This window comes from Barbus barbus (genome assembly GCF_936440315.1).
Source record: "Barbus barbus genome assembly, chromosome: 48".
NCBI lineage: Eukaryota > Metazoa > Chordata > Actinopteri > Cypriniformes > Cyprinidae > Barbus > Barbus barbus.
The window spans coordinates 8,180,053-8,208,025 of record NC_136726.1 but is presented as its reverse complement, the minus strand read 5'-3'; the positions used below and the strand labels follow the sequence as shown (position 1 = coordinate 8,208,025).

At 37.5% G+C, this 27,973-nt stretch overlaps 1 protein-coding gene across 1 annotated transcript; it reads left to right on the top strand.

Annotated features, from left to right (window-relative positions):
- Nucleotides 1–33: 33 nt before the first annotated feature.
- On the top strand, nt 34–27,973 carry cep152 (centrosomal protein 152). The gene is made up of 29 exons (XM_079412391.1): nt 34–311; nt 556–651; nt 6,663–6,772; nt 6,859–6,919; nt 7,057–7,386; nt 7,460–7,622; nt 10,921–11,061; nt 11,971–12,110; nt 12,247–12,447; nt 12,564–12,711; nt 14,992–15,083; nt 15,179–15,336; nt 15,423–15,627; nt 15,714–15,827; nt 16,496–16,626; nt 16,719–16,847; nt 16,951–17,092; nt 18,376–18,561; nt 19,115–19,387; nt 20,026–20,157; nt 20,229–20,605; nt 21,563–21,764; nt 21,946–22,009; nt 22,082–22,237; nt 24,416–24,509; nt 24,617–24,699; nt 24,897–25,053; nt 26,855–26,961; nt 27,040–27,973. The coding sequence occupies exons 2-29, from the start codon at nt 565–567 to the stop codon at nt 27,792–27,794; spliced, it is 4,938 nt and encodes a 1,645-aa protein (XP_079268517.1). The 5' UTR covers nt 34–311; nt 556–564; the 3' UTR covers nt 27,795–27,973.

The window sequence follows — 27,973 nt, the reverse complement described above, 5'->3', positions numbered from 1 at the left end:
CCCTCCCGTCAGCCAATCAGAAGCCAGGACTTTACCGCTGTTTAGGGCGCCATGTTTCAATAGACAGACACTTTATCAATATATTTACTGTAATATCAACTTTAGTCCGCATTAAGCGAGTTTTACCATCTGTGACGGATGAACAAATATGTGCTGACGGTTTATTACTCGTACTCCAGGCATTTTATATCAATATTGTTGCGGTATGAGTTTGTGTGGCACCGAGACACTGTAATGTGTCTCATAGAAACACTTCATTTGGGATTATTGTGTTACTTTAGGACCGTGGCGACTTTATAAAAGCTTTAAAGGTAAGCAGAGATCATTTAAACTCACACACAGCCTTGTTTGTGAACTGAAGCTTGTAAACTAGTGCATGAACGAGTTACTGCTGTGAATACTGTGTTATGGGTTGCTTAGAAACAAGCTGTATCTATATCTGGGATGAACTGATGCTAACAGACGAACTAGCAAATATGTTGTTCTCGGGTTTATCAGTAAGACGGATGTGATTGCTGGTCATTTCCTGTCTCAGTGTGTCATTTCTCCTCTCAGATCAGCAGGATGTCCATTGATTTTGACAGTGCAGCTTTACAGACCCAGCAGGAGGAAGAGGAGTATGATCAGGAAGACTACGCCAGAGAGCAAGAGGTAGGTTATCTGTGCAGTTACTGATACACAAACACACATCTGTCATCTGCTGCACTGCATACTTGACTAAATGTAATATAAATGCACTTCAGTTTAGCAAACAATCAGTTTATCTGTCTGTAGTTCACATGAACGGTAAATATTTAGTTATTTATTTCAGCGCATGAGTGTTTAATGGAATAGGAAAAAGGTTCAAATATAATTGATACTGGAGACAACCTAAAAAAACCCCAAAAAAACCTAAACTAGACATTTCTTATTAAAACAATGAGTGGTTGGGATTTTGTACATTGAGTATAATACAATTTAAAACTAAAATATTAAATTGTATAATAATATAGATAGACACGAAGTGAAACAATATATATTTAGCAAGGATGCATTACGTTTATGTGACAGTAAAGACATTTAAAAAGATGCAAACATTTTCAGTTCCAAATAAATCCTGTAAGAGAATCTCGCACCTCGAAAAGAAAAATGCACCATAGTTTTCACAAAAATATTAAGCAGCAATTGTTTTCAACACTGATAATAATAATATAATATAATAATATATTTTATCTGATTTGTCAAACAATATTTATTTTTGTATTAGGTGGTATTCAACATTTTAAGGGTAGAGACAGTCTCATACTAGACAGAGATTGGACAAACATTTATTTTTGTCCCGGAACAGAATATGATGTCATCAGTACACCATGAAATCAAAACTGACAATTAATTTTTGTTTATGAAATGGAGGAGTATTTATTATAAATGATCCATACATAACATTATATAAAAAACAAAACAAGCCCTTGTAATCTTTGATAAAAATAAATACATAACGTCCCCTTACCTTTGCAACAATATCTCTTCTCTTATGATGTTTGTGAGTCAATAACCTCTCTTCCAGCAACCTGTCACTCAAAGGAAATGCTTGCAGCAATTAGCAATTGACAACAGTCCAGTTTAATCCCCAATGTAAAAAAAAAAACAAGTCCGTCCTTCTTTATTTATTTATTTATTATTATTATTTTTAAAATCTCATTCAAGAAGATGCTTTACTTGGATGTACATTACAATAGGGAGAAAAGACATTTAATTACTCTTTTTTTAAAAAAAATTTTTTTATAAACAAATATTATGTTTAGACAACACTTTCATTACATACACTTGCATATCTTAAAGGGGTCATTGAATGCAAAATTCACTTTTCAAGTTGTTTGAACATAAATGTGTGTTGGAAGTGTGTGTACACATCCATCCTATAATAATAAAAATCCACCCAGTGTTTTAAAAAAAAAAAATCCCTGTTCTGAGGTTTCTGTCAGAATGACGTAGTTCTGCACAGGCCTCTCCCACGATAGCCGCCTTACCTTAGACCCGCCCTGAGTGAGATGAGAGCTGTCCACCATTGTGTCGACTCCGGTGCAAGGGAAGACAAGACATCTCTAATTAAGCGACTGAAGTGTTTAGTTGTTGGATGTAATAATGAATATAGCAGTCCTCATTCCTCATTTACTCCGGACATCTGAGCCACTGAAGACGCAGAGGGTTAACGTTACTTTCACTTTGAAGTGAATGCAGCCGATCCTCAATCTACATAAATGCGTCTATGTTCGCCCGAATCATTCGTGATCCAGCTTTATCTACAGAAGAAGTGAGTATAAGGGTTTTTTATTAATTTTTGCAAATCGCCTCTCCTAATAATGTGCTAGTTAGCCAGTTTCGCGGCTGAAGTTTAGTATGCTCCATAGATATATATACCTAGATGCCACATTATGGACTGTTTCTATGGGCCGCGATACGCAAGTCATCCGCCATTTTTGAAACGGTCTGTGAATCTTTGAGCGCATTGACTGTGTGCGTCTACAACAGCAAGTTATACGCTTGTATATCTTTGAATATTCATCGATTATTATGGTGAATGTGAGAGGGCTGACGCGTCAACGTATCTGGGGCGGTCGAATAGGGAATCTACTAGGGGTGGCACGGTTCGCGGAAAAAAACCGAACCGCACGGTTCTCCACACACGGTTCGGCACGCGCTAGGACCGCGGTTCAACTGAATTCTGACAACGCATGTGGTTTGTTATAAATAACACGTAAAACAAATAGGGTTCGGCTAATGTATGTTTCTGTTAATCGATGCGCATTCTGGCTTCCCAGTACATTATAACAACAGCGATGAGAAAGAAAAAAAAAAAAATAAGTGGACAAATCATTCACTCTTGTTCAATGCGAGTGCCGTATGCTGGAATATGAGCATTTATTCCGTCATCACCCGGTGCTGATAGCGCGCGCACAGGTGAGACCTGAACAGCACACGTTGATATCGGTGTTTAGACTAAAGTCATGTACGCTTTGCCAGCTCAAATATTTAAGAGCCAGAGGACGCGAGCTCGCGCGCGCAGTGAGAAGATTTGTGCGTGCGCTCATCAGAAGCGCACAAACCTGCGCCTCAGAACGCGCGCAAATATGAAGCTCTCTCTGAAGTATTGTGTTTTAATGGATAAATTCAAACAAAATTCTGTCAAAATGCCCGTCTTGGTAAGTATCCTATAGCAGACATAGCCGGCTGGGCGTACAGTATCAGTGCTTTCTCTTAAAGTGACAGTTAATATTAAATAAACAGCAACAACAAAGAAATCACTCACTGCTCTTGATTGAATCGCTTTTGTAACTTTAATAAAGAGTAATCTTTAATTTATACAGTCAAATATGCAATGCTGTTTTACCTTTGATTACTTTAATCGTACTTCAATTTCTGTACCTAAAAAACCCCCTGAAAATCACTGATTATTTTATTTGTATCTTTACTCTATTGTATTTTTATTTGTGCTGTTGCTTGTAGTTAAAGGTCTGCTTTTATTTGTGTACACTCACAATGAAAACAAAACAGATTTTATATATATAACATGTAATAATATTTAGCATTTTCACATCAAAATAAAAGAAACTGAGCAAAGTAGATGTCTTTTTTTTCCCTGTTGTACCGAAATTGTATCGAACCGTGACCCCCGAACCGAGGTACGTACCGAACCGTGACTACTGTGTACCGTGCCACCCCTAGAATCTACACATATCTATGATCTGCTTGTCACTCCATGGAAGAGAGGGGCGGAGTCAGCAGAGCTCACTAGGATTTAAAGAAACATGGACTAGATCAGTGTGCTGAAAACAGAGCTGATTTTGTCAGGTTTAAAAATGTGTTTTTTACACTACCATTGAGAATTTTTAACCAAAGTATGTTATAGACTTTTCATTAAGACCCTAAAGAATCATAACTTGTGTAAAATGGGCATCCGATGACCCCTTTAAAATAAAAATAAAATTTTTGTAAAATTTAAGGTATAATTACACTTTAAGAATGACATTATATTGTATTACTTTGTCTGCTGGATACATTAACACACATTCAAGTTATTTTAAGCAAATAGTTTTTGTGTCTGTCTGCTTGTTAAAGCAGGTACATACAGTTTCATCCGGTTCATGTTCTAAATGTGTATATCTGGTACTAGACATTTCAGTATTTCTGTGTGGCTTTAATATTGAGACCTGTAATGCTAATAAAGTTCCTCTGTCAGTGCTGTTCTCTAATATGGCCTGCAGTTAATGCTTTTCATGCCGGTGTAACCATTAAAAACTGCTGTATGAAACACACAAGTTTGATTTAATATTTTTCTTGTGATTTTGTTGTTGCATGAGCTAGCTGCCTTACTCAATTTACTAGGTCCATATTTGCTTTCACATGGATTTTAGTAGTTAAAGATTCTTCTGTTTCCAGTCACAAGCAGTAACAGTGTTTGTTTTTAAAGGGCAGATCTTCTCCAATCAGAAACGTGTGTTCTGACTCACCTTACGGCTATCGGCTGCATGAATGAGCATTTGCTGTCATTGGTGCACGTTCAATGCAGTCAGGTGTGTTTGCTGTGTCATATAGCCTGTGTTTCCACTGCCCCACTCACAGCTCTTTACTGAAGCATCACAAACGTTTGCTCTGAATGGAGGGATACATTGTAGGCGATTTCACTTCTCATTTTAGATTAGAATCAGAAGAGGTGAATGATGACCATCGATTTTGATGTGGATCACACGCGCCATCATATTCACAGGCTGTTTGTCTTTTTTCCATCAGAGGAGGAATGTTTCTGCTCCAGTTAACTGAAACGTATATTCTGACCCCCACAATGGGCCGACCTCAGTCTGGACAAATGAGGATGGCTTAGTTCCTCGTTTTCTGCTTTCTTTTCTGGAATTCTTCATACGAGTCACGCTGCTGAACTCCAGCATTGCACACAAAAGTGCTTCAATATGTCATTGAGTCCAAGAGCTCCTGTCGTAAGAGTGTAAATGCGGGAAAGTTTTCTGTCCGAGGGAACGTATCAGGATGTGCGGGCCATCCGGCGGGAGTTATGGAGGGTGAGTGAGTTTGACTGTCTGTCCTCCGATACGGAGACATCACAGCTGTGTTTTATCATGAAGTGAAAGACACTGAAGTTGCTGAAAGTTAGGAGTGTTCGGGCTCCTTTAAGACGCCTCGGGGGCCATGTGTTGGTGTTTGTGTGAGTGTTCAGCATGTCTGTAACCGGGCGGGTGTTTTTTTTTTTAAATGGTTGCTATGAGACCTGCTGTGAATCGGTTGCTTGTATGCGCTTGTTTCGTTTCTCATAGTTTCAGTGTGTTACGCATTAGCTCAATATTTTATTATTGTATTGAGAAACTTTTAAGGAAAATTACATTCCCCAAGAGATGGCCTCTCAGACACTTACTTACTGCCTACTTACTGGAGAGCTGGTATATTACTGGTATTAGTGTTTGACTGATTTTTTTTCATAAGCACACTATATCAGAACATGGATATTGTCCAATAGTGATTTCCTTTTGTCTTTTTTTCTTTGTCTGTATCAGCAGTTTAATATCAATATTAATTGTGGATTTTAGATTAACTTTGCTATCTTTATTGAATCACACTAGATAATGTGAAATATTAAACCTTATAGAACACTTTTCTACAATAGAGATCCCTCCTCCATTATGGGGACATTTGTATCATTTTAAAACGAGTTATCCATTTTTCATACCGCACACCGTGATGATGTTAAAGTGAATTTAGTCAGTACAACCTAAGAGTGATCATACCTTTTTTTTTCTTTTTTTTTTTTTGACAATGTAGTGTAGGTAATTTAATTGGCCATAGCATAAAAATGTGTTGGTCAGAGTTGATATCAAGAGTGAAATGTGTATGTAGATATACCATTCACTTTAACACTAAAATGAAAACTAAAAAAAAATAGTGCATAGTTTCTCGACCATGTTATGAAAGAAATATAACTTCTTTTGTTTATATAATATTCCTGTTTTAAAAGTTATTTGTTTCTAGTTATTAATTTGTTTGCTGTGGTTTTTAATTATTTATTTATTTATAGAACATCACTGGTTAAAAATAAAGAGAGCAGTAGCTTGCTTACCTAGTGCAGTGCCTGATTAATTAATTAATTTTGTGAAATAAAATTATACTTTGCTTTGAAAACTGACTGAAAGTTGTTGTTTTTTTAATATAAATTTGGCTACCAATTAATTGTCACCTGTTTTTAAAAACCAAAAACCACAAAACATCTCTTGGTCTCTCTGAATAGAGATTGCATTTACATTTATGTTAATATTAATTAATTATATTACAATAATATTGTCATAGAATTATATATTTGTTTTAAATAATAATATATTGTTAAACACTGGAAGCAAATGATGGAAGGTTAGGTCTTCTGTGGTCCATTTGGTAATAGCAAATTTATTTTAATTCATCCAAAACCCAGGGCTTCTTATATCAATAATATCATACTAATATCTCAGGTTGGACCTCAGGTTTTCTGATCCAAGTGGATCTGTGAAGACCTCTAATCTGTGCCTTAACAGTCTGGCAGGGGATAAGACCGCTCAAGGGTGGGGTGGCTACGGTCCTGAATGATTGTTCAAAATTTTTTTATTGATTAAATGGTGTTTGCTGTTTTTTTTTTTTTTTTTTAGCTCCACAAGCTCCTGACTGATCTCCCTGATGATATGCTTGATGATAGCGCAGACTGCTCCTTACTTGAGCTCAACCGCTCCACCTGCAGTCGCCCCGAAGAGAACAATAGGTACAATACGCATTAAAACACCCTTATGCAACACTTGCCTGAAATACCTATTTAATAAAACGCACACAAATGTGTTTGTCTTTCAGACCACAGCATGCCTGGAATGTGCCACAATGGGAGCATCCAAGACCTTCTTCCCACGGGGAAGTGAGTTTTTTTAGTTCAACAAACAACCTGATTAATTATGAGGGTCATTGAAAGGATGCAAATGGTCTTAGATTTGGTCCATTTATTATACTATGACAAGTCATTCATTTATTCGTTTGTCTTGCATATGTTTGCAGCACTATGAGGATCAAGGCTCTTATCATGAGGACTACAGCTATAAGAGTCACACGTCTAAGACCAGCAGTCACCCTCATCACCTCCAGACCGGGACAGAACATTTACCCACTGGCTGGGACCAACAGAACGGACAGAACTACCAGTACCAGAACGGAGACTATGCACACACATCTGCAGGCACGGACGAGTCCCATGACACTGACTTGTCCACTGGGGACGGGGCGAAACAGGACGTGTACCCAAATAATGCTCTTCAACATGGGGCAGGCTACCATGGAGATGAGGCACAAGCCCATGGAGAGCATAACAACATCAGGCACCACTTTCAGGTGAATGCCCGCAGCCAGTCTTCTTTTATTAAACATTGTATGCATGTTTATTAATTTTGCACATTTGTTGAAGGTGTTTGATAATGGTGGAGCTGGGAAAAAACCCACTGGCCACTACAAGGCCAGTTACCACCCACTTCAACCTTCAAATCAGCCCAAGATGTTCAGTCCTCAGGTGACCAGTCAGATTGGCCACTTTGACCAGATTCAAAGGGACTTCCTGGACTCAACACAGAGTAAGATACTATTATGCACTATTATACCATGTTGCGATTTAAAGGGCATATTGCAGGTTAGAGACTCCAGTGCGTCGATGTATAGAAAAATACTGTAGGAATTAGATTTTCTTTAAAATACGCTATTAAGGCTTCTGGAGTCGTTTTTGTGAGAGAATTTTACTTCCGCATCTGAAACGCGCCAAAACCGGAAGTGACGCATCAAAAGGGAGAGCGGTCCATTTAAACCACAGGAAAACAATGGATCGCAATGACAGTTCGGACGCTGAGGAAATTTTAAATGTGTATTTACACTCGTATGACGGACCACAGATAAAATGATGAGCCTGCTATGCAGCCAAGAGATCAGGACAGGCCAGGATTAGACAGAACAACGGTCAGAGAAGACAAATTGAGTTGATGTGAGGAAAACAGGGCAGGTGTTATAATATACACACGTTAGCTAATTTAATCAGGCAATAGCAATGCTAGTATTGGTGAGTATTGATACTTACCAGTAATGGAAACTAATAAGTGTTGATCAGGCGTGTCACACTCGTTAATATCCGACACTAACGTTACGTGATAGTGGTTTCTTATCACCGCAGGAGAGAGAGAGATAAACACGTTTTTGATTCATAGGTGCTTGTGTGGGAAATGCGAGGAAAGCATAGACCTCTCCAGGCCAGCAGACACGTTTTAGGGCAGAAATCATTTATTACTCTAAGCTAAATACTTGTGTATAAATACATTGTTAAAGATATTAATATTAAAACCGTCTGAATAATTTTGATTCTCAATTACAAGTTAACTCTATTTAGGTCATGACTACCTATAAGTAACACTTTTTGATGCCATTGGTATAACAATCAATAATGACAGCATACAGACAAGTTGTCCGCTGGGCCTATGGTGCATGTGTTGTGTCAGCCAATAGAAGATAGTTTACAGAGGAAGGAGGACTTTATAAAGGTTTTGAATGGCCCCATTTTGTTGACAATCAATAAAAAATAAAATCACAATCAAGTAGATCTGCATTTATGGTTAATTCAGTTCAGTTTTATTTATACAGCACTAAATCATAATAAATATTATTTCATAGCACTGTTAATACCCAACTCAAAACACAACATTTCAACTGTTAATAAATATGTAGATATGTAGATGTACCAAACATATACTACCAAAAGAAATACCATCTGGCCCATTTAAAAACATTTAAAGGTGCCATAGAATGCATTGATACAGTATTTTAAATTGTTCTCTGATATCTACACAGAAGGTATGTGGCTTAGGTAAGGGCAAAAAATCTCCAGAAGCGATTTTACATGTCCATTTACAACCCTAGGATTTCTCCCTAGAATGAAACGGTCTGTTATTGGCTTATTTGGCAGGGTCATGAATAATAATGAGCTCTGCTCTGATTGGCTGTTTCACAGCGCTGCGCAATGTTGAGCTCTGCTCTGATTGGCTGTTTCACAGTACGGCTCATCAGCAAGAAAGAAGCACAGGGAGGAAAATATATATTTAAATACTTTCTCTCGCAGTTATATCGTCGGGTAATTATACTGTATATAAAACGCGGGCATCAGGGAGCCGTTATTAATATGCGAGGCATTGAAACTGCTTTTGAACGATCCATCGATCGCGTTATAGTTCACTTTCAAGAGACGCGATCACACAAACTATGTTTACATTATGGAGCAACAGTACTTACCACACATTTCACAAGATCAGATGCTTGTCAGTGGTGCTCAGGATCTGTAAGTCATTCGCCATCATCCTCATCTCTCCTTACTGAGAGTGAAATCTTATGTACTGTAACAGGCTACCGCTAGCAAGGAGCTAACCATGTCCCTTTAGTGGCTCGCGTTATTTGCTTTCTGTGCCTTTCTGAATACAGACACCAACCCACCCCTGCACTTCACACCCCCTGCACGGCCTGGAACATAACATTTATTGTGTTATTTTCGCTGTTGTCCGCGCTTGTTTATTTACAATACCTGCAGAGCTTCTGATGGTTCTGCCGGCTTAGAACAAGGGCGGGTTTATGCAAATGTTGGGGCGTAGTGATCCCGACTGTTGCGTCACAGTCGGTGTTATGTTCTGATTCGCCTGTTTTTCAGTGGTCTTTTTTAATCACGAGATTTACATATGAAGGAGGAAACTATGGTGTTTGAGGCTCACTGTGTATGTCATTTCCATGTACAGAACTGTTATTATTTAAATATGCCAGGGTAAAGACAGTTTTTCATTCTATGGCACCTTTAACAATCTTTCAGTCACACTAATGTGTTGTTAAAGTGTGTTAAATGGTGAAGGCTGTGCTAGATATACACAACAGCCTCATCATGTTGATCCTCTGGAGGGATCTGGAGAGAGGAGCAGGTGTAGTGGACATGACAGTGCTGTGTTCTCCTGGAGCCTGTGGTGACCTGCACTATTCCTCTCTCAGACTGATGCATGCTGGGAGAAGCAAACACATGTTTAGATCACATTCACTGCTGACCATGCTTTTCCACTTGGCCTCCATCACATCTGTTAAGTTACACACCACCGCGGTGTTTGAAGCAGATGCATTAGTGAAGTCCCGTCTCTTCACCTGCACTAACGCACCGAGGCCCGGAAGATACCGTCCTATTTCTTGTTAGGAAACCTGTGGACTCGATGTCCTGACAGGCTGGAGTTTGTGCAACCTCCACAAACACAATAATTTACCATGACAATGATAAACTGAAATAAAAATAACTACCGAAAACACACCGACTCACGCGCGATCAAAGCAGAGTGCGGCACACGACTCCCTTATGTGACGTAATATGACGCGATGTTGAAAAAAAGCGGTTTTTGAGAATTCTGTCAAGGAAAGCCTCACTTTTTTATCTAAATTTGTGCCCTCGCGTCTTGTAAAACATTTTCAAATCCTGCCTTAACGGTTCATGTGGTATTTTCATACAAGGTTATATATTCATTTGAATTTTTTTTTTAATCTGCAATATGCACTTTAACACAAGTGTTTTTTATTTGAATATGTTTTAAAATGTAATTTATTCTTGTGATGCAAAGCTGAATTTTCAGCATCATTACTCCAGTCTTCAGTGTCACATGATCCTTCAGAAATCATTCTAATATGCTGATGTGATGCTCAAGAAACAGTTCCTATCATTATCAGTGTTGAAAACAATTGTTTCTTCATATTTCTTTGGAAACAATTATATATTTTTCAAGATTTCAACAGCATTTATTTGAAATTGTATTTGTGATGACTATGTAATTAGTATTTTAGGAGACTGAGGTGTATTGTCTGAATGTTATTCAGATACAGCAGACAGTCAGCAGCTGGCGCAGCTTCAGATTTTAAACCGAGCACAATCCAGACAGATCGAGGAGCTGGAACAGGAACTAGAGGACTGCAGGAGGAGGATGAGATATCTGGAGCACCAGTTCGCCATTGTCAAAGGTCAGATTCACTAGAATGCCACAGTTTTAAATTCGGCTCTGAAATGTTAGCTTCAAAAAAGTATATTTGTGGAAAAACTTAAGTAGACTAGTGACAGGACCTAAGACTTTCCCTTCATTAATCATTCATAATTTATTATTAATGTTTTTTAAGCCCCCATTATGCGCAAAAAAACTATTTCCCATTTTCATATCAGTTTTGACCCGGTGGGAACGTGAGCTTATAAAACAATCATAACCTGTCATTACATGGTTATATAACAACCATATTGTATCTGATGAATAAATCCTTCTTAATGAGTGAACTTGTAAAAATAAATGTATTAAAATGTTATTACCACTTTTTATAATTATTACTATTATAATTAACTATTTATAAATCTTCTTGTCAACAAAGCACTGAGGTCTTCCTGTGGGTTTTCAGTTACTCTGAAATGTTTTCAAACAAAATAAATTAAACTTTCTTTTTTTTATTGTGAAAAAGATCAGTTTTCATGCTGCAGTGGTTTAGGTGGCATCAGAGTGAAATGTGGGCTTAACCTTTTCAAGCATTTGTTCCTTTTTCAGATTTAGACTGTGTGGTCTTTGAACTTCTGCTCTGCACCCCTGTGGGCGGTAGTTCATTTGATGTAGTTTATTATTGTTGTTTGTTTATAGTGTGTTTGTGCATACATAATCATGTTTTCAACAAAATTCGGTCCTAAAAGCATGTGAGAGATACTGGAAAGAGGCTAAATGTATATTTACAAGTATTATTTAGATGTAACTCATATATGTAAAAAAACAAGTTAAGTTCTAGTTGCAACTGACCCAAAACGTGAAAGGTGATATGTTTCTTTTTAAGCTAAAAAAAAAAAAAAAAAGTTTTAATACTAATTTGAGCCATAAAATGATAATATGTTTTGTCTAGATGAGAAAGACGGTCTGACTGTATCACTGAAGGAGTCCAGTGCACTAGTGGAGGAGGCGAAAGAGAGAGAAGCGCAGCTGCAGGGGAGAATCAGATCTCTCGAGAAACAGATCCAGTCTCTCACAGACAGAGAGCAAGAGGTACGAGCTCATGCAGTCCTCATGCGCAACATCAGTTACACAGCAAGTCCAAGTGAAATTGTGCATTTGGAGCTTGTTAGAATGGTGTAGAACACGGTGCAGTCTCTTATAAGAGAGGAAATGTGTGCGTACACAGAGCCTAAAGCAGCAGCGTGTGGCCGAGGCGGCGATGGACAGCATGAAGCTGCAGATGATGGATCTGTGTCGCTCAGACACTCTGACACGAGCGCGTGAGCAGCACGATAGAGACATGACCGCCATCCGGGAGCAGTACGATGCCAAACTGCTCACCCTTCAGCAGAAACTAGACGCACAATCACAGAGTCTGAACGAGCAGGTCAGATACATGTAGATATTAATTGTAGTGCGGATTAACCTCCTTACAACAGAGGGCAGTGCGGGCCTGCGGTTTCACTCTGTGTGTGTGTGTGTGTGTGTGTGTGTGTTTGTCAGGCGGAGGCGGGTCAGCGGCTACTGGATCAGGTCCGGCTGCTGGAGCGTCAGAGGGAAAAGGATCAGGTGGACCGAGCCGCCGTCATCAACACCCTCACACAGCGCCTGGAGGAGAGCCAGCAGCAGTGTGCCAAACTGCTCCACACTGGTATGTGGTATCCCACGTGCTTTCTGTTTGTTTTTACTGTTGTGATTGCTTGAGCCTCATGGGTAATCGTATGGGCCAGTCATCTTTTTCTCTTGCAGTTAACATAGTTTAAAGGGGTGGTTGTATTTCACTTTTTAAACATAGTGTGTGATGTTGCTGTTTGAGCATAAACAATATCTGAAAAGTTACGACGCTAAACGTTCAATGCAAACGGAGATATCTTCTTTTAAAATTATGGCAGATTAATGCCTACAAAAACGGCTTATAGGGACTACAACGAGCTACTTCCAGGGTTTGTGACGTCACAAACCTGGAAATTTACATAATCCCTGCCCATGGAACATGCAACGAAGTGGGCAAGGCCATGTTGCGCTGCTTTAGAGAAGAGGAACAGTTGTTGCCATGCCGTCAAAACTAGGGGTGCACAAACAAATCTCTGTCTTCTAACGATTCTAATGGATTCACAAGTTTCAAAATCATATGTTCTAAAGCAGCAGTTCTTAATACTGTTCCTTGCATCCCCTGCTCTGCACACGCTCTGCTCTGCATCTCTCTCTCTCTCAGATAGATATTTTTCACATAGCTACGAGAAGCGTTAAACATGGACGTGCACGCGGTTGCCATGGTAGCGAGCAGTACTCGCTGGCGAACGCTTCTTACTGTTACAAAAATGCTACAACGCAATCATGTATTCTGCTGTATTGAAGCTCAAATCAGAATAAAACCGTATATAAAAAGCTAACATGGTAACGTTAGCATTTACAAATAACAGCGTGTCAAAAATATTAGATAACAACAAACAAAAAACATACCATTCCGAAACGTCCTGTAAGAGCCATGGCACAGCTTTTTTTTGGTTTCATTTAGATTTTTTTTTTTAACTTATGTTCCCCTTAAAATATTAAATATTTGAAAACATTTGATTATCTTTGTATAATAATAATAATTATTTTATTATAATAAGCACTACTGCAGGTAGGCGCAGATGTACCCCAAGCGAGCCGAGAAGCCCAATCATTTTCTCTGCAGCCAGCTTTATTGTTAACAGTATTCACCAAAGTGTTTTTTTTCCCTCAGGCTGGCATATTTTTTCAATAGTTTCCAATGGGAGCGCTGCGGTTTTTTAAAATGCCATTTATGATGCATCTGCCACATTACTTCAGCGGCTGTTCTGTATCACAGCAACCAAAGCGCCTCGCAAGCGCTCACAGCTAGGCATTTTCAGAAGAGTGCCTGCCATTTTCAGCTGGTTAAAAAAGCTTTGGTGGACACACGGAATAAGGAGCCGACTTTCACCTGGTCGCGATAATGTACATGTGTGTGTTTTTCTTTCCAACAAGAACATGTGAAACAATGCAAACACGATAGCCATATCCCGACTCGTGCTTTATAGCCATTTGGTTTATTCCATTCTCTCTGCATTGAATGCTTTTTTTTTTTTTGCTTTTTTTGCACAGTTTAATTTAATTTTTGTTGAATTTTCAAATGGAAACAAAAACACAGGATATACAATTTATAAATTTGTCATGAATATAGCCTGGTAAAACTGTTCATAAATAGTGACAAAAATAATGTTTGATTAGAAAATACACCTTTCTCATTAAACGTCATTTAAATAAACAACACTGTTATTCAAATATTTGTTTCTATGAGCTCAAATATTCTAATTTAAATAATTATCTAATTTATAATAAAATTTCTTTTTATTATATTGTACTATTTTTACCTCTTCTGTTCCCCTTAAAAATTTAAAATATTTTGTTGTTGTTCAATAAAAGTCAAGGGTAATGTTTTATTTTTATTTTTAAACGAGATTATTATCAAATATGAAAATAAACTAGAATTGTATCATCAAATTTTTTCCAATTATTTAGATTTTTCTTTCTTTTTATTCTTTTAAAATACTACATATTTTAAACATTTTATTGTATTTGTATTACCATTTTAAATCAATATGTCAAGTATATTTTATTACAATTATTATATTTTGTTTAAATATAATAAAAATAAGCATAAACGCACATTTCTATTTTTTTATTTCTTTATTTATATTTACTCATGTTACTTATATTCCATGGTCCATATTCTGTACTTTTGTACATTTTAAGTCAATATATGAGGTTGCAGGTCTTGTAGCAGTCATAACTTAGTTTCGTAACTCTTTTGTTTTAAAAGAAGAAGAAAAAAAATTTTTTCAGTGTCTAATTGAATGAATTCATTGAAGTTTTGTCTCCCTTGTGTCTGTAACATCTTTATCAAAGCTTCTTTTATTTTCTGCAGGCTCTGTTCAAGAGATGAGTCAGTTACAGCTGAAGCTCCAGCAGGCCCAATCTGCCCGCGCTATCAGCGGAGACATCAGCAAAGCCCTGCAGGTCAATCAGTCCACTAATGTTTGACAGCATTTCCAATAATGGGAAACATTAAAGCTGTCCATAAAACAGAGTCCATGTGATTCCTCTCTCAACAGGAAGAGTTGACTGAACTGAAGGAGCAGATAAATCTGTATGAGTCTGCCATTAAACATGGAGCCCTGGAGTCTAATGGAGACTGTGAGAACCAGCTGTCTGAGTCCTACATGGACCTGGGCATCAAGAAGTCCAAGTGGAGAAACGGACGAATCCACAGGTAACGTTATATAACAATCCAAACTGTATTACTGTAGTGTTCATATTTCAAGCTTCTTATAATCTCACGATTACTTTGTTTTCCAGCAAACCTCATATTGCTGAAGCAGGAGACTCCAACCATGATATGATGCGAGAGCTGAAGAGCGAGTTGCAGCGCTGCCTGAGTCACCTGAAGACCAAGCGTCTGAAGATCTCTGAGCTGCAGGAGGAGCTGCGATGCTCCCAGACCAGAGCAGAACAGCTGCAGACGCAGCTAGAGCAGGCTGAGAGAACCATACGAGACGCTAAGGTCTGACCTACAGCAACTCCGTGCTTGATGGATCAACCTGTGTGCTGTAGTAGATGCTAGACTTACACCTTGTGCGTTTACTACAGGTGAGGGAGAACAGCTTGGAGAAACACCTGGAAACTTCTCACATGACTGCCGCTCCTCACAAAGACCTCGTCAGACTGCAGGAGGAACGGCAGGCCCTGCAGGAGAGAGTTGAGGTCAGTGTGACTTCAGTCACAGAGTTAGAGGACTTTTGTGTCTGGATCAGTGTTGTTATTTATTCTTTTATTATTTTTATGTATTTATTTACTTTTTAAAGAAAATTAATCTGAAAAAAGAATAAATTACAGATGATAGGTGAACAGTTTGAGCTTAGAAAATGTTGAACTGAAATAAAAAAAAAAAGCTTAATTTGAAGTTTTAAAAAAAACTAAAACTTTAGCAACAGATAATGGTGGTAAAATGGTTGTATTAATGTTTTTGGCCTTTTTTACCATTTATTGATACAGACAAAATAATTAAATAAACAAAATAATTTTTGGTTAATTGAAATAAAGCTGAAAAAATAAAATAAAATTTATGACAACTTATTGGGTTTCAGTTAGTTGCCAAAGCAACATTTGTAATTTTTTAAGTACTACAGTAAAAAGTAAAACTGAAATTTTATGTTTATATTATATAGAAATAAATGATATATAAATATAAAAAAATTACAAAAGGGACATAAAATGAGTAAAACTGAAAAGAAAACTAATTCTGAATATTAATAAAGACTATTATAATTTATAAATAATATTAAAATCACACTGATCTGGATCCATGTTTTAAAAAGTAATGATTCAGTTAGCTAGTTGTTACACTAGTCAAGCCCAGTTGTGAACGGCAGGCTCTGGAGAAGAGGAATCAGGAGCTGAAGCAGAGTGAGGAGAAGGTGAAGGCAGCCAACTCTGAGCTCTGCACCAAGATGAGGGAGATGATCCAGGAACTGGACCAGGAGAAACAGGAAGCAGCAGAGAGGTCACACATTCACTTTCTGCTAAAGTGAGAGTTAATTCCACTCTGGTGCACCTTCTGTTTTGTTTCATTGGTGAAATGCTCTGTGCGTGCAGGGATGAGAGGACTCAGCAGCAGTTCAGGGATGACGTTGTGAATCGTGTCCAGACAGAGCTCATGCAGGAGCACACCGCTCACATAGAGCAACTCACTAGCCAGCATCAGCAGCACATCCAACAGCTCGAGTACTGCACTGCACCTTCACCTTTAAACAATACGACTGGAAACTTCATAACCTTCATAAAGCATGCAGGAGCTGACTTTTATTAACACCCGGTCCATCCACAGGTCAAAGCTGGCTGAGCTCAGTCAGGAGGTGTTAGCTGTGCAGGAATGCTATATTTCTGTTTGCAAAGAGAAAGACAAGCTGGAGCAAAATCTCCAAAACAAGCTTGAGGAGATTGAACTGAGGAGATTGAAGGAAAATGAGGTAAGCACTAGATAGTGAATGCATTCATTTATTGATTGGTTGACAGTTTTATATTTTTAATTGAATTATTTTAAGTTATTAATCATATATATATCAGATGCAAAAACCTTTAAGTGCCATCTGAAATTGTCTTCTAAAATTCTAAATTCTGTGTTCCTGTGTGTAGGTTCTGTAATTTCACTTTTATGGCAATTAATAGGTTATTTTCTTTGCCATTAAAGTGAAATAACTGAATATAAACATAGGAGCCTGAGAAAAATGCTCATTTTAGAAAAAAAATTCAGATGGCACTGAGGCTTTTGTATCTGAACTGCTCATAAATATATGAACGTGTGTGTGTGTGTGTGTGTGTGTGTGTGTGTATATATATGTATATGTATGTGTGTATGTATGTATACAGTAGTCAACATTTGAAGTGGATCAAAAAAGTTAATCAAAGTTGTACTAAGACAAGAATGGGTATTGTTTTGGTTTTACTTTACTTACTTTACTTTTGTCATTTAGCAGACGCTTTTGTCCAAAGCGACTTACAAATAAGAAAAAGTAACTAAAACTAAAAAGTTACAACTCTATAAATACTATCTACCCACATATTTAAGAAAATAAAGAAATTAAATAAAATTAACACATGCATATAACAACAACATCTCAATAATAAACATATCAATGAAAAAATTAAATAAAAAGCTACTACTATCCCTTGCCGGTGTCCCTGCCCGGTGGAGTCGCACGGTAGAGTCGATGGTCTTTACACTCTTTGGTCTTCACACTAGGAGGGCTTCACACGACGACTGCCGCGGTATAATAACCTTTATTATACCAATCTAACAAATGATCATTTCAATTCAGCTGGACCCACTTTCCTGTTTATCAACTACAAATGGCCAAGCAATTGCACACACTGACAAGATACACGATACAGTACGAGACCAAACGCGATTTCAGCAACTCTCAAGCAAAATTGTTTTAGGACAATTTTGATGAAAGGTTTTGATCCTCTTCAAATGTTGATTTCTGTATGTATTTATTATATGAGTGTGTGTGTGTGTAATTTGCATTTAATTATTAATTTTGATTGATTTAATTAATTTTATTATATTTTTCCTTTCCTTTTTTTATAAAGGACATTATTATTCTTATTATTATTGCTACTACTGCAATTTCTTTCCTCCTCTCCTTGGGTTAGACGGTCTCTTCCTGTCTAATTAGGCAATAAAACTTTCTTATGTGAGTCAAAAGTCTGGCCATGTGAGAATATTTGATCATGTGTCTTGTTGTTTCAGTTGAAGAGACAAGAGGAGAGTGAGGCTGCTCTGGAGAGTCTGAGGTCTGATCTGGAGCGTCAGCATCAGGAGGACGTGTCTCGGCTCAAAGCTCAGTGGAAGACAGACACACAGGTTGAGACTGAGCTGCTGGTCAGAGAGCAGCTGGAAACGGCCAGGAAGAGCTGGCAGCAGGAGCAGGAGACGGTTAGTGATGATGGGCTGTTTACATCAATGATCTTTCTACTCAGGCGAGCATGATCTTACTAAAATGTCACTGTTGTGCCATTCAGATGTATAGTCAAACCAAAAATTATTCAGACACTTTGAACTGACCATGTTTTGCTGAAGTGTTTTTTCTTTAATTGCTGATGCAACCTTTTTACACCACAGACTGAACAAAATAAAGCATTGCTTAGTAATTGGTTGACCTAAATTGGTATTGTGTAATTGTGTACTTAAATTTAATAGCTGACAGCTATTAAAGTTTGACTTGACTTGTCTATTACCATTTTCTAAACTGTAGCGAAAGAACTGTGATAATGTGAGAAATGTTGAAGGTGTCTGAAAAATGTTTGGTTTGACTGTAGGTCAAATGCTCTTCTATTCTGCCTTTTATATATTTTATCTGTCTGTCTGCATATCTTTTGCCAGTACCATTGGTTTCATCTGTCTATTTTTGTTTATCTGTGTTTTGTCTGTGTGCATGTCTTTTTGCCTGTCTTTGATTTTTCTTTCTGTCTGTCTCTCTTTGTACCAGTTGGCGCAGTCCTGGGCTCAGCGGTTACAGGAGGCTGAGGAAGAGGTCAGGAAGGACAGGCAGTCAGACACCCGTGAGGGAGTGTGTCAGACCAGCTCCTCTGAGATGGCAGGTCAGCTGATTTCAGCGGAGGAGCTGGAGGTCCGGCTCAGCGCTCAGAAGGAGACCCTGCAGCAGGAGGCTGTGACGGCCCAGGCCAGAGCCATGGAGGAAGCAGTACGAGACGCTCAGAGAGAGATGCAGCAGAAACACACTAATGACATCACACTCCAGGTGTGACTAGTCTACAGCTCTTAACATCCAAACAAATGCATTCATTTCATAAAAACCACAGGATCAGTAAAAACCTAGTGCGCATATTTAGAAAAATGCTCCTCTCTAGAATTAATTTTTCTAGTTGGTTTATGGATGTTGAATGGCTTCCCAGAGTGACATTATATGATATTATTGTTTACATGCTGTTTTATATACTTTGACATCTTTCCACGGATGAAGCATCACCAGCTGTGTTTCCATTACCCTTCAAATTGTGCAAATTGAAATGAAAAATACGCCTAATGGAAACACGCTGTAATAATAAAGGCCATATAAAAACTGCACCAAAATGCATAGTTTTGCTTTGTTTTGGACTGTTTTTTTTTTTATATATATGTTCCATTCCAGACAGGTTTTACATTTACATTTATTCATTTAGCTGACGCTTTTATCCAAAGTGACTTACAATTGCTATATATGTCAGAGGTCGCACGCCTCTGGAGCAACTAGGGGTTAAGTGTCTTGCTCAGGGACACATTGGTGTCTCACAGTGGATTCGAACCCGGGTCTCTCACACCAAAGGCATGTGTCTTATCCACTGCGCCATCACCACCACCCTGTTTTACAGGGTTAACAATGATTTCTGCTGCTTCTAGGTTGAAGGTGCGATATCAAGGGCTCGTTCTCGATGGCTCCAGGACTTGACCTCCCTCCCAGAATACAAAAGCAGCCTGCAGAGGGAGAAAGATGAATGGGAGAGACTTCAACAGCAGCATGTCCAGGAACAGGTATTTGTTGTTGTGATCATTCTGAAACAATTTCTTCATATTTAATTTCTAAACTCACATCCTGATCCCAGGTGTCCTCAGCTGTGAAGGCAGTGGAGGAAAGGTGGCAGGACACGCTCCGCACCAAATGCGCTGAACTGGAGCAATGTAATGTGAGAAACGGGGAGCTCCAGGAGGAAGCGCTAACCCTCAGCACTCGACTGGAGTGCTTGTGCCAGGAGCAGGCCGCCCTCGTGAAAGCAGAGCTGGCTGCAGCCCGAGATGTTTGGATCAGAGACAAGGAGGAGGAGATGTCCCACCTCAGGGCGCAGCTCCAGAGAGAACAGAAGCAGAAAGTACAAGCCGTCCCGGAGCAGAACCTAAAGCAAACTGACAAACAAAGAGACACCGAGCAACAGGAAACTCTCAGAGAACAGGAGCAGGAGAGGAGGGATCAACAAGAGATCAGGTTCATAATAATCACCGTAATTTGGAAGGTTTGCTAAGGCAAGCTTGAACAGAATGCTGTTTAAGCAGGGCCCTTTTGACGTGAGCCAAAAAACAACACTAAAACTACCTACAATACCTTAGCAAGTACAAACAATAGCAGTGTCGCAAGTCTGTCTGTTTTGTCGCAAGTCTATCTAATATTCAAAAAAACTTGTAATTCAAAATACTAATAAATATATAATACAGTAGAATTGTGTTTTCTACTGTATTATGTATTTATTAGTATTTTGAATGGGCTTTTTTTCATTTACATTTGTTTTTATGTATTTCTATTTTGTGTAATTTTATTTATTTATTAGCTTTTTTTTAGTTCCATTTAATTTATCTTTTTCTGTCAGTTTTGCTATTAATAGTTTTAGTACTTCAAATTTATTTCACTTAGTTATGAATATTTCTAATCTCTTGTAAAGTCTTTTAAATTTAGGTTTTCTATCTATTTTTTTATTTAATTTGATTTTATTTCAGCTTTATTTCAGTTCCCAAAAATGATTTTTAATAGTTTAGTTTGTTAATAATAACAACATTGATATAAATAGAAATATATACTCTGTGATTATTAAAATATAGCATTAAATATTAAACAAACCTTCAATATGCTATTTAATAATAAAGTGTATAATATTTATTAAATGTTGCTGTTCATTTATATTAATTAATTAATTAAAATAAATTTGAAAGACTTATATGAAATTTGTAATCATACAATAATACATTGATCAGCAGCATTTAATATTAGTTTAAATACTTTGTGGAGCTTTATGTAAATATATTTTAGATATTTATTTATAGTGACGTAGACAAATGTAAACAGTTAATGATATTTTACATAACCTTTTAATCAATAGAAGCCAAGTCTTTTGACTCCTAAACATGAGTTTATGAATGTATGTTTTAAAGGAGCACTGTTGTTTTGCAGACTGCAGGAGGAGAGGCAGCGGGTGCTTGAGGAGGTGCTCAATGATCTAAAGGAGGTGCTGCAGGAGGGAGTGGAGAGGAGAAGGAGTGGAGAAGAACAGAAGCTCAGCAGTGCACCAGGAACCATTAGATCCAGAGTCTGGGAGATCTGCAGAGAATCACTCTGTCAAACCGTCAACCAAGCTAAGCAGGAGTGGAAGAAGGTGCGTGTGCTTTCTTAGACAAATTGAAAATCTGCTGTCACTGCAATGAGCGCAGCTGCACCCAGAGAGTTCCCTCTTCTTTATTACACAAGAACAGTCATCATATTTATACAGTCTCTAGATCATTATCAATCTCCACCCAGAGAAACACACTAAATATTTTCTTTCTCTCACACTCCAGAGCAGCGAAGACGAGCTGAGACGTGTGCTGAAGGAAACCCAGGAGCACCACGAGACAGAGACCGGTAAGACCCACATCACGCTCACCTCACACAGGATCAGTGGCGCTTCCCTCCTCACGCTTCCTCACCCTGCAGCAGGTCTGACGGCCCAGAGGAAGCAGGGTGAATGCACTGAGTCTCTGGCCAAACTCCAGAAGAAGAATCAAGAGCTCCAGAGACATTTAGAGAAGGCCTGCCGGCAGCTCCAGAGGACCGTACGAGAGCACAAAAACACCCTGCAGAAGATGAAAGGTGGTGCTTATTATTCAGAACCATCTTTATATTTAGTCTTTTAAGTCTTAAGAGATTCTCCCATTTTGGAAACTGTGGCCTCTCAATAATCATTTTGGGAAATAAAGTAATTAATTGAGTTAATTAAGTCAGTTAATCAAGTATTGCTCATTGTAAATTATTAAAAGGATAATGTAATTTAATTATGAAAATTATATATTTACAAAAAATTTGTGAAGTAAATTAGAAAGCGTCTGAAATCTCACATTTTAAACAAATACTTCCGTCAGAGTTGTGACCTTTCTTATGTTTTAGGGTTTCCACAGTCATGGAAAATGTGAAAAAGTTTTTAAATGTGTGGTAACCCTGATGTGTAGCCAGTACATTATTGTGGGGGAAAATATTAAATATGGCTCATAAAATACCTCATAAAAATAAGTGTTTTTACATTTTAGTACTATTTATATACTGATATAGTGTTTATTAATGGCTTTTATTTTTAGATTTTCAGTTTTCATTTTAATTTTAGTTTAAGTTTTAGTAACTCTGTGTATGTACTTTCGTCACTTTTATTAGGTTTTTATGTTTTAATGTAGTTTTATTTTATTTTAATGTCCATCTCAGAGTCCAAATCACTGAAATCAAAGTTCAGTATTATAGTGTGAGAATGACAACATATCCACGTGTTCTAGTCTAATAATATTATAATCAAAAAACACTTTTTAAAGGAGTATTTATCAGAAATATTATTTACCAGAATTTATTTAGGTAAAAATGTAAATGTGCAGTATTTCTGAAAAAAAAAAATATATATATATTTTTTTTTAAATATAAAATCAATTATTTGGAGATGCTTTTGATTATTAAAATTTAATTGAACCGTTAAAATGGAATCCAGAAAATAATGGAAAACAGAATTTGGTACAGATAACACTGTAAAACTCCATTAATTAGACAGGCTTTTTGATTGATAAAATTGATTTTAACCATTAAAACAGAATATAGAAAAATGAAAATAGAATTTTTAGTTAGATCTATAATAGAGATATACTGTATATAGATCAATGGCGGATCTAATCCTTGTTTAATATTGACCAAGCATCATTTAATTCAAATGTCCACTTAATCTTTAATATTTGTCCATTTCTTTAGGACAGAAATGCTATAGCCACTGTAATTAAATGAATATGTGGACATCAAACCGTGTAAACTTTAATAAATCATTTATAAATAAATGATTTACCTCACAAATCTGATGAAACGGCGCATGTTGCGTTCCCAGATGAACGTTAATAAACCCAAACTCAACATGCAGAGATGGAGTTTGAGACGCTCCACGTGTAAATGATAACAGTTTCTGTGTAAGTGGGAACGGAGCCGTTGTGAGACGCACGTGTTTAACCTACACGCATGGAAATAATTAAAGCGCATATACTGTATTAGAACTGCATCACATATAATTATTTAATTCAATCATAGCGTTTGTGAATTCACAATTATGGTTAATTATAATATATCATGCAGCCTTGGAAGATAGTCTAATATTGTGTTTTATGGATTCTCGTCCGTGAAATACGCCACTTCTGATATTTTGCCAGAAGTTGATTTTTACAAATCAAATAGTCGATTAAAATGTACGAATCGCGACAGCCCTAGTTAGTACCTCAACTTTTATTTCAGTTTATTTTATTTTATTTCAGTATGGCAACATTGCTAATTTTCTAAATTTTAAGTTTGTCATTTAATATTTATTTTGTATTTTAACTCTGCTTTATTTAAATTAAAATATGTACATATTTTTAATAGTTTTAGCTAACAAAAACAGCAGTTTTTTCTCACAATCATTTCTTATCTCTTTACAGTCTGTAATCACAAGTGGCTAAAGGACGAAAACATATTAATACAGCAATTTTTTCACCGTTCTTGTATTATCTGTTGCTAATCTGAATATTTATATTTCAGTTAGTTTTTTCATGATTTTTATTTATATCAAAGTGTTTATTTTTATACTTTATCTGTTTAGAGTTTTTTCCTGAATAACTTTCTAAACTATATATTTTTTTTAATTGAATTTGGTTTCTCAGTTCATTTATTTGATTAGTTTCTTACATAATTATCAACTGGCACAAATGGGCCTCTGTAAGAAGCAGCATGTGGAAGACAGCGATTAGTAATCTTTGTTTTTATTTTTAAAATCAGATGAGCACGAGGCAGCCCTGCAGAAGGAGCAGCAGGGTCATCTCAAAGCCCTTGAGGAACTGAAACAAAGCTCAAATGCAGAAGCACTTTCAAAGTTTGTAAACACTTGAAGTTTGCTTGATTTCTTTCATGAGAGCACATAATTTATTATGAGCGCACTGGGTCTTAGAGAAACACTAAGAGTCTTCATCAATGTTTCAGCGGTTCAGTGAGCCAACAGAATATTCAAGCAGGTCTTGAGGAAATGAAGGAACAATACATGAAAGCGGTGGAGAAAATCAGAGGTGAATTCAAGACCTTTATAAAGATGCTTTACATAACTCATCAAATTATATTCACATCACATTTCTCATTAAAAACCGGTTTCATGTTCTTCAAAATAAAAAAACAATGTCAAGTAATAAATTGTTTAATTATTAAATTGTTTAATTGATTTTTCAATATATAGTTAATTTTCAATATAATTGATTTTTCAATTTAGGTGACATGCTGCGTTACCTTCAGGAGAGTAAGGAACGGGCGGCAGAGCTGATCAGGACTGAGGTCCTGAGGGAAAGACAGGACACGGCCAGACGCATGCGCAGGTACTACCTCACCTGCCTGCAGGAGCTGCTGGAGGATGGAGGCCAGGCCGCAGGGTACGAGGAACCACAAATTATCATCATCTCTGTTTTTATGGTTTGGTTTTCAGGGTTCCTACGGGGTCTGGAAAAGTATGGAAAAAAGAAAGCAGAGTATGGGAAAAATATGTGTTTCCAGACTTTTGCCCCCATTTAGTTTTTTTATAGTAGTCCAATAGGTAGCTAAATTTGTCGGCACACTGCAAAAAAAGACCAAAAAGGTTTTAGCAAAATTCCAATTATTTATTTTTCATATGCAAAAGTGACAAAAGTGCAAAATGTATTAAAAACAGACCAGAGAGCAGACATTTCAGCCCATGCTTTCTTCAGTGCTCATTGTTTTTTTATAATAGAAAATTTTGAATTTAATTAAAATAAATTTATCGTACAAGAAGTGAGGTTTCATGGAAGCTAGAGCCCTGCGTGGGACTGTTTTCTTAAACCTGCACCCGCCCCCTCCCGCAACCTGCATGTTCCACTCCCGCCCGCGCTCCCGCAATGTTTGTGTCCACTCCCACCTGCTCCCGCGGACTTTCTCTCAGAGCTTGTAAAAAATGTTGGCTACACAAATAATCAAATATTCGTTCAACTTAACATCCAGAATAACGGGCTTTAAACATGATTGCGTTTAAATAAGATGACGTTATGCTAAACCAAAGCACCACACGTGACAAAAACATTGGGTATTTTTTATTAGCGTTCTAAAACATTAACCAATAAAACAAAAGCACAAATAGCAGCACCTCAGTTTTTAAAAGTAGCCTACTGCTAGATACACAAGCACCGAACGATTTACTAAACAAACAGTTAAAGGTCATTGCACACTGAGTCCGAAATTTTCGCACGTTAAAAAAATAAATAAGACATCACGTTTACACACTGCCTCCGTCATAAAAAAAAAAAAAACAAGGTGCACTTTTTTCATTATGCAAAATGCAGGTTAGAAGCATTTCTGGGTTTCTTCACACTATATTCTTAGCACCGTATTACATAACTCAAGGACCTTTGCAAAAATAAAAAATATACAGACTTTTATGTACGCACAAGAAACCATTAAATTTAGCACATAGGACAATGCACACTGAGCCACCTGTTATGCCATCAGCCCATTTCGCGGTGTGGTTTCTTGGTTGCCACAGACTATGCATTAAAGAGACCTAAGGTCTTGAAATATGGCACACTGCTCCAATGAAAGCCAAATCTTAAACACTGTTTTTACAGTACTAGTCTTTATTTTATAGACCCTTGAACTTGGCAAATGTTATGCCATCAGCCCACTTCGTGTCAGTTTCTCCACCACCACAGGATGTGCTAAATTGGACATTAGAGGTACTACCGTAAGAAAAGCTAAATTGTGAGCTGGTAGATCTCTGTTAATTCACGTGCATCCATGCTATCTTTTTATTCATAGTAAGATGGCAGTGATACACAAAGGAAGTAGGTTATATAAAACTAGAAATTGTAATGCGTAAGCATGCAAAACATTACCATGCACATGTGAATAGTTTCTCGAAGGCACAAAATTACAATTTTTGTGTGAATGTAAAAGTCTGTATTTTTTATTTATTTATTATTTTTTATATTAGGGACTCTGTTTGTTGTCACTTCGAGAAAATCAATGACAAAAAAATATTTACAGATGACTGTACTATATGCCAAATATAAAGCTGAGAATAATGCTCTATGAACCATTTATGTTAAATATGGTCTGAAAATCTACAGAGAGGTTTGGAAATTTGAGTCTGGAAAAGCATGAAATTTTGAAATGGAAAATGTGTAGGAACCCTGGGTTTTCATTCTACACCTTTTCTTTCTCCAGAGCGGAGAAGAAAATCATAAATGCTGCTAGCAAACTGGCCGCCATGGCCAAAGTCCTAGAGACCCCGTTGGCCAAACGTAAGCTTTCGAGAACCCAAAACTCTCAAGGTAAAACCTCAACTCAGCCAAGCCTTCGTTTGTAGCATGATACGGCGCTTTCATCTGGGAACATTGATTTTTGCTTAGGTGGACCTGACAGAACGGACATTGAATCCAGTGGTTCTCCTGCTAAAGTCCTGGGCGCTGAAGCCCTCAAGGATGGTAAGAACAAACGGATCCATCAGATTTACAATCTAACGGACACTAACTACACATCCATGACGGCTAAACAGAAAGGCATCAAATCTAAAGCCATCGAACTTGATTCCCTTAAGACTGCAGTGGTATGTGGATCCAAAGACACTTTTACGGTTGGTCAGGTAACTCAGAAGCACACAAACTTTACACATGATAGTGTTTTTAACAGCGATGTCAGGACCCCTAATGTCACACTGAGAAAGCACAGCAGGGAAATGTTCATGGAGGGTTTGGGAGAAGCGTCATCCGTCCAGCCCTTCCTGATTGAAGAAGCCCCCGTTCGCGATGACGGACAGAGCGACTGGAGTTTAACCAGTAACAGCTCTAACTTCATCAACAACATTCACCTGACCTCCTCCTATCCAGAGCCTGGAAAGCCCTTCTCTGTTAACGCCGGTTTGGACTTTGGAAGCTCTATCGGCGATAACTCTGATGTTACGATATACAAGGAGATCATTCAGCCTCCATCTTACGTTAAACCCAATGTGAGTGTGGACAGGAGAACAAATAAACACAGAGAGCCAATCCCTGGATTTGAGGGACATGGTGTCCGGAAAATGTGTCCAAAGAGCTTATTTTCAGAGTTGAAAGTGCGTCAGCAGGACAGTGGGTTCGACAGCCCGTTGGCACTGCTTCAGAAATGAAGTTTCGATTTCTTTGTGCCTGAGCAAACAGTTTTTTGTAACTAAAAAATGATAAGCTTGTGCAACGTTTCTTTTTTTCTTGTTTGAGCCAAATGTCTTTTGTACTCGTTTTAGCAGCTGTACTGTCAATGCATACATTTGTTATATATTAACTTAATAAAGCAGCCTAGTTTTACATT

Excerpts from the sequence above, each read along its gene's own strand:
- cep152 (XM_079412391.1), top strand. The coding sequence starts at position 565 with ATGTCCATTGATTTTGACAGTGCAGCTTTACAGACCCAGCAGGAGGAA. Across the intron at positions 7,623-10,920 it reads CTTCCTGGACTCAACACAGA|ATACAGCAGACAGTCAGCAG; the intron begins GTAAGATACTAT and ends AATGTTATTCAG. Across the intron at positions 11,062-11,970 it reads CCAGTTCGCCATTGTCAAAG|ATGAGAAAGACGGTCTGACT; the intron begins GTCAGATTCACT and ends TGTTTTGTCTAG.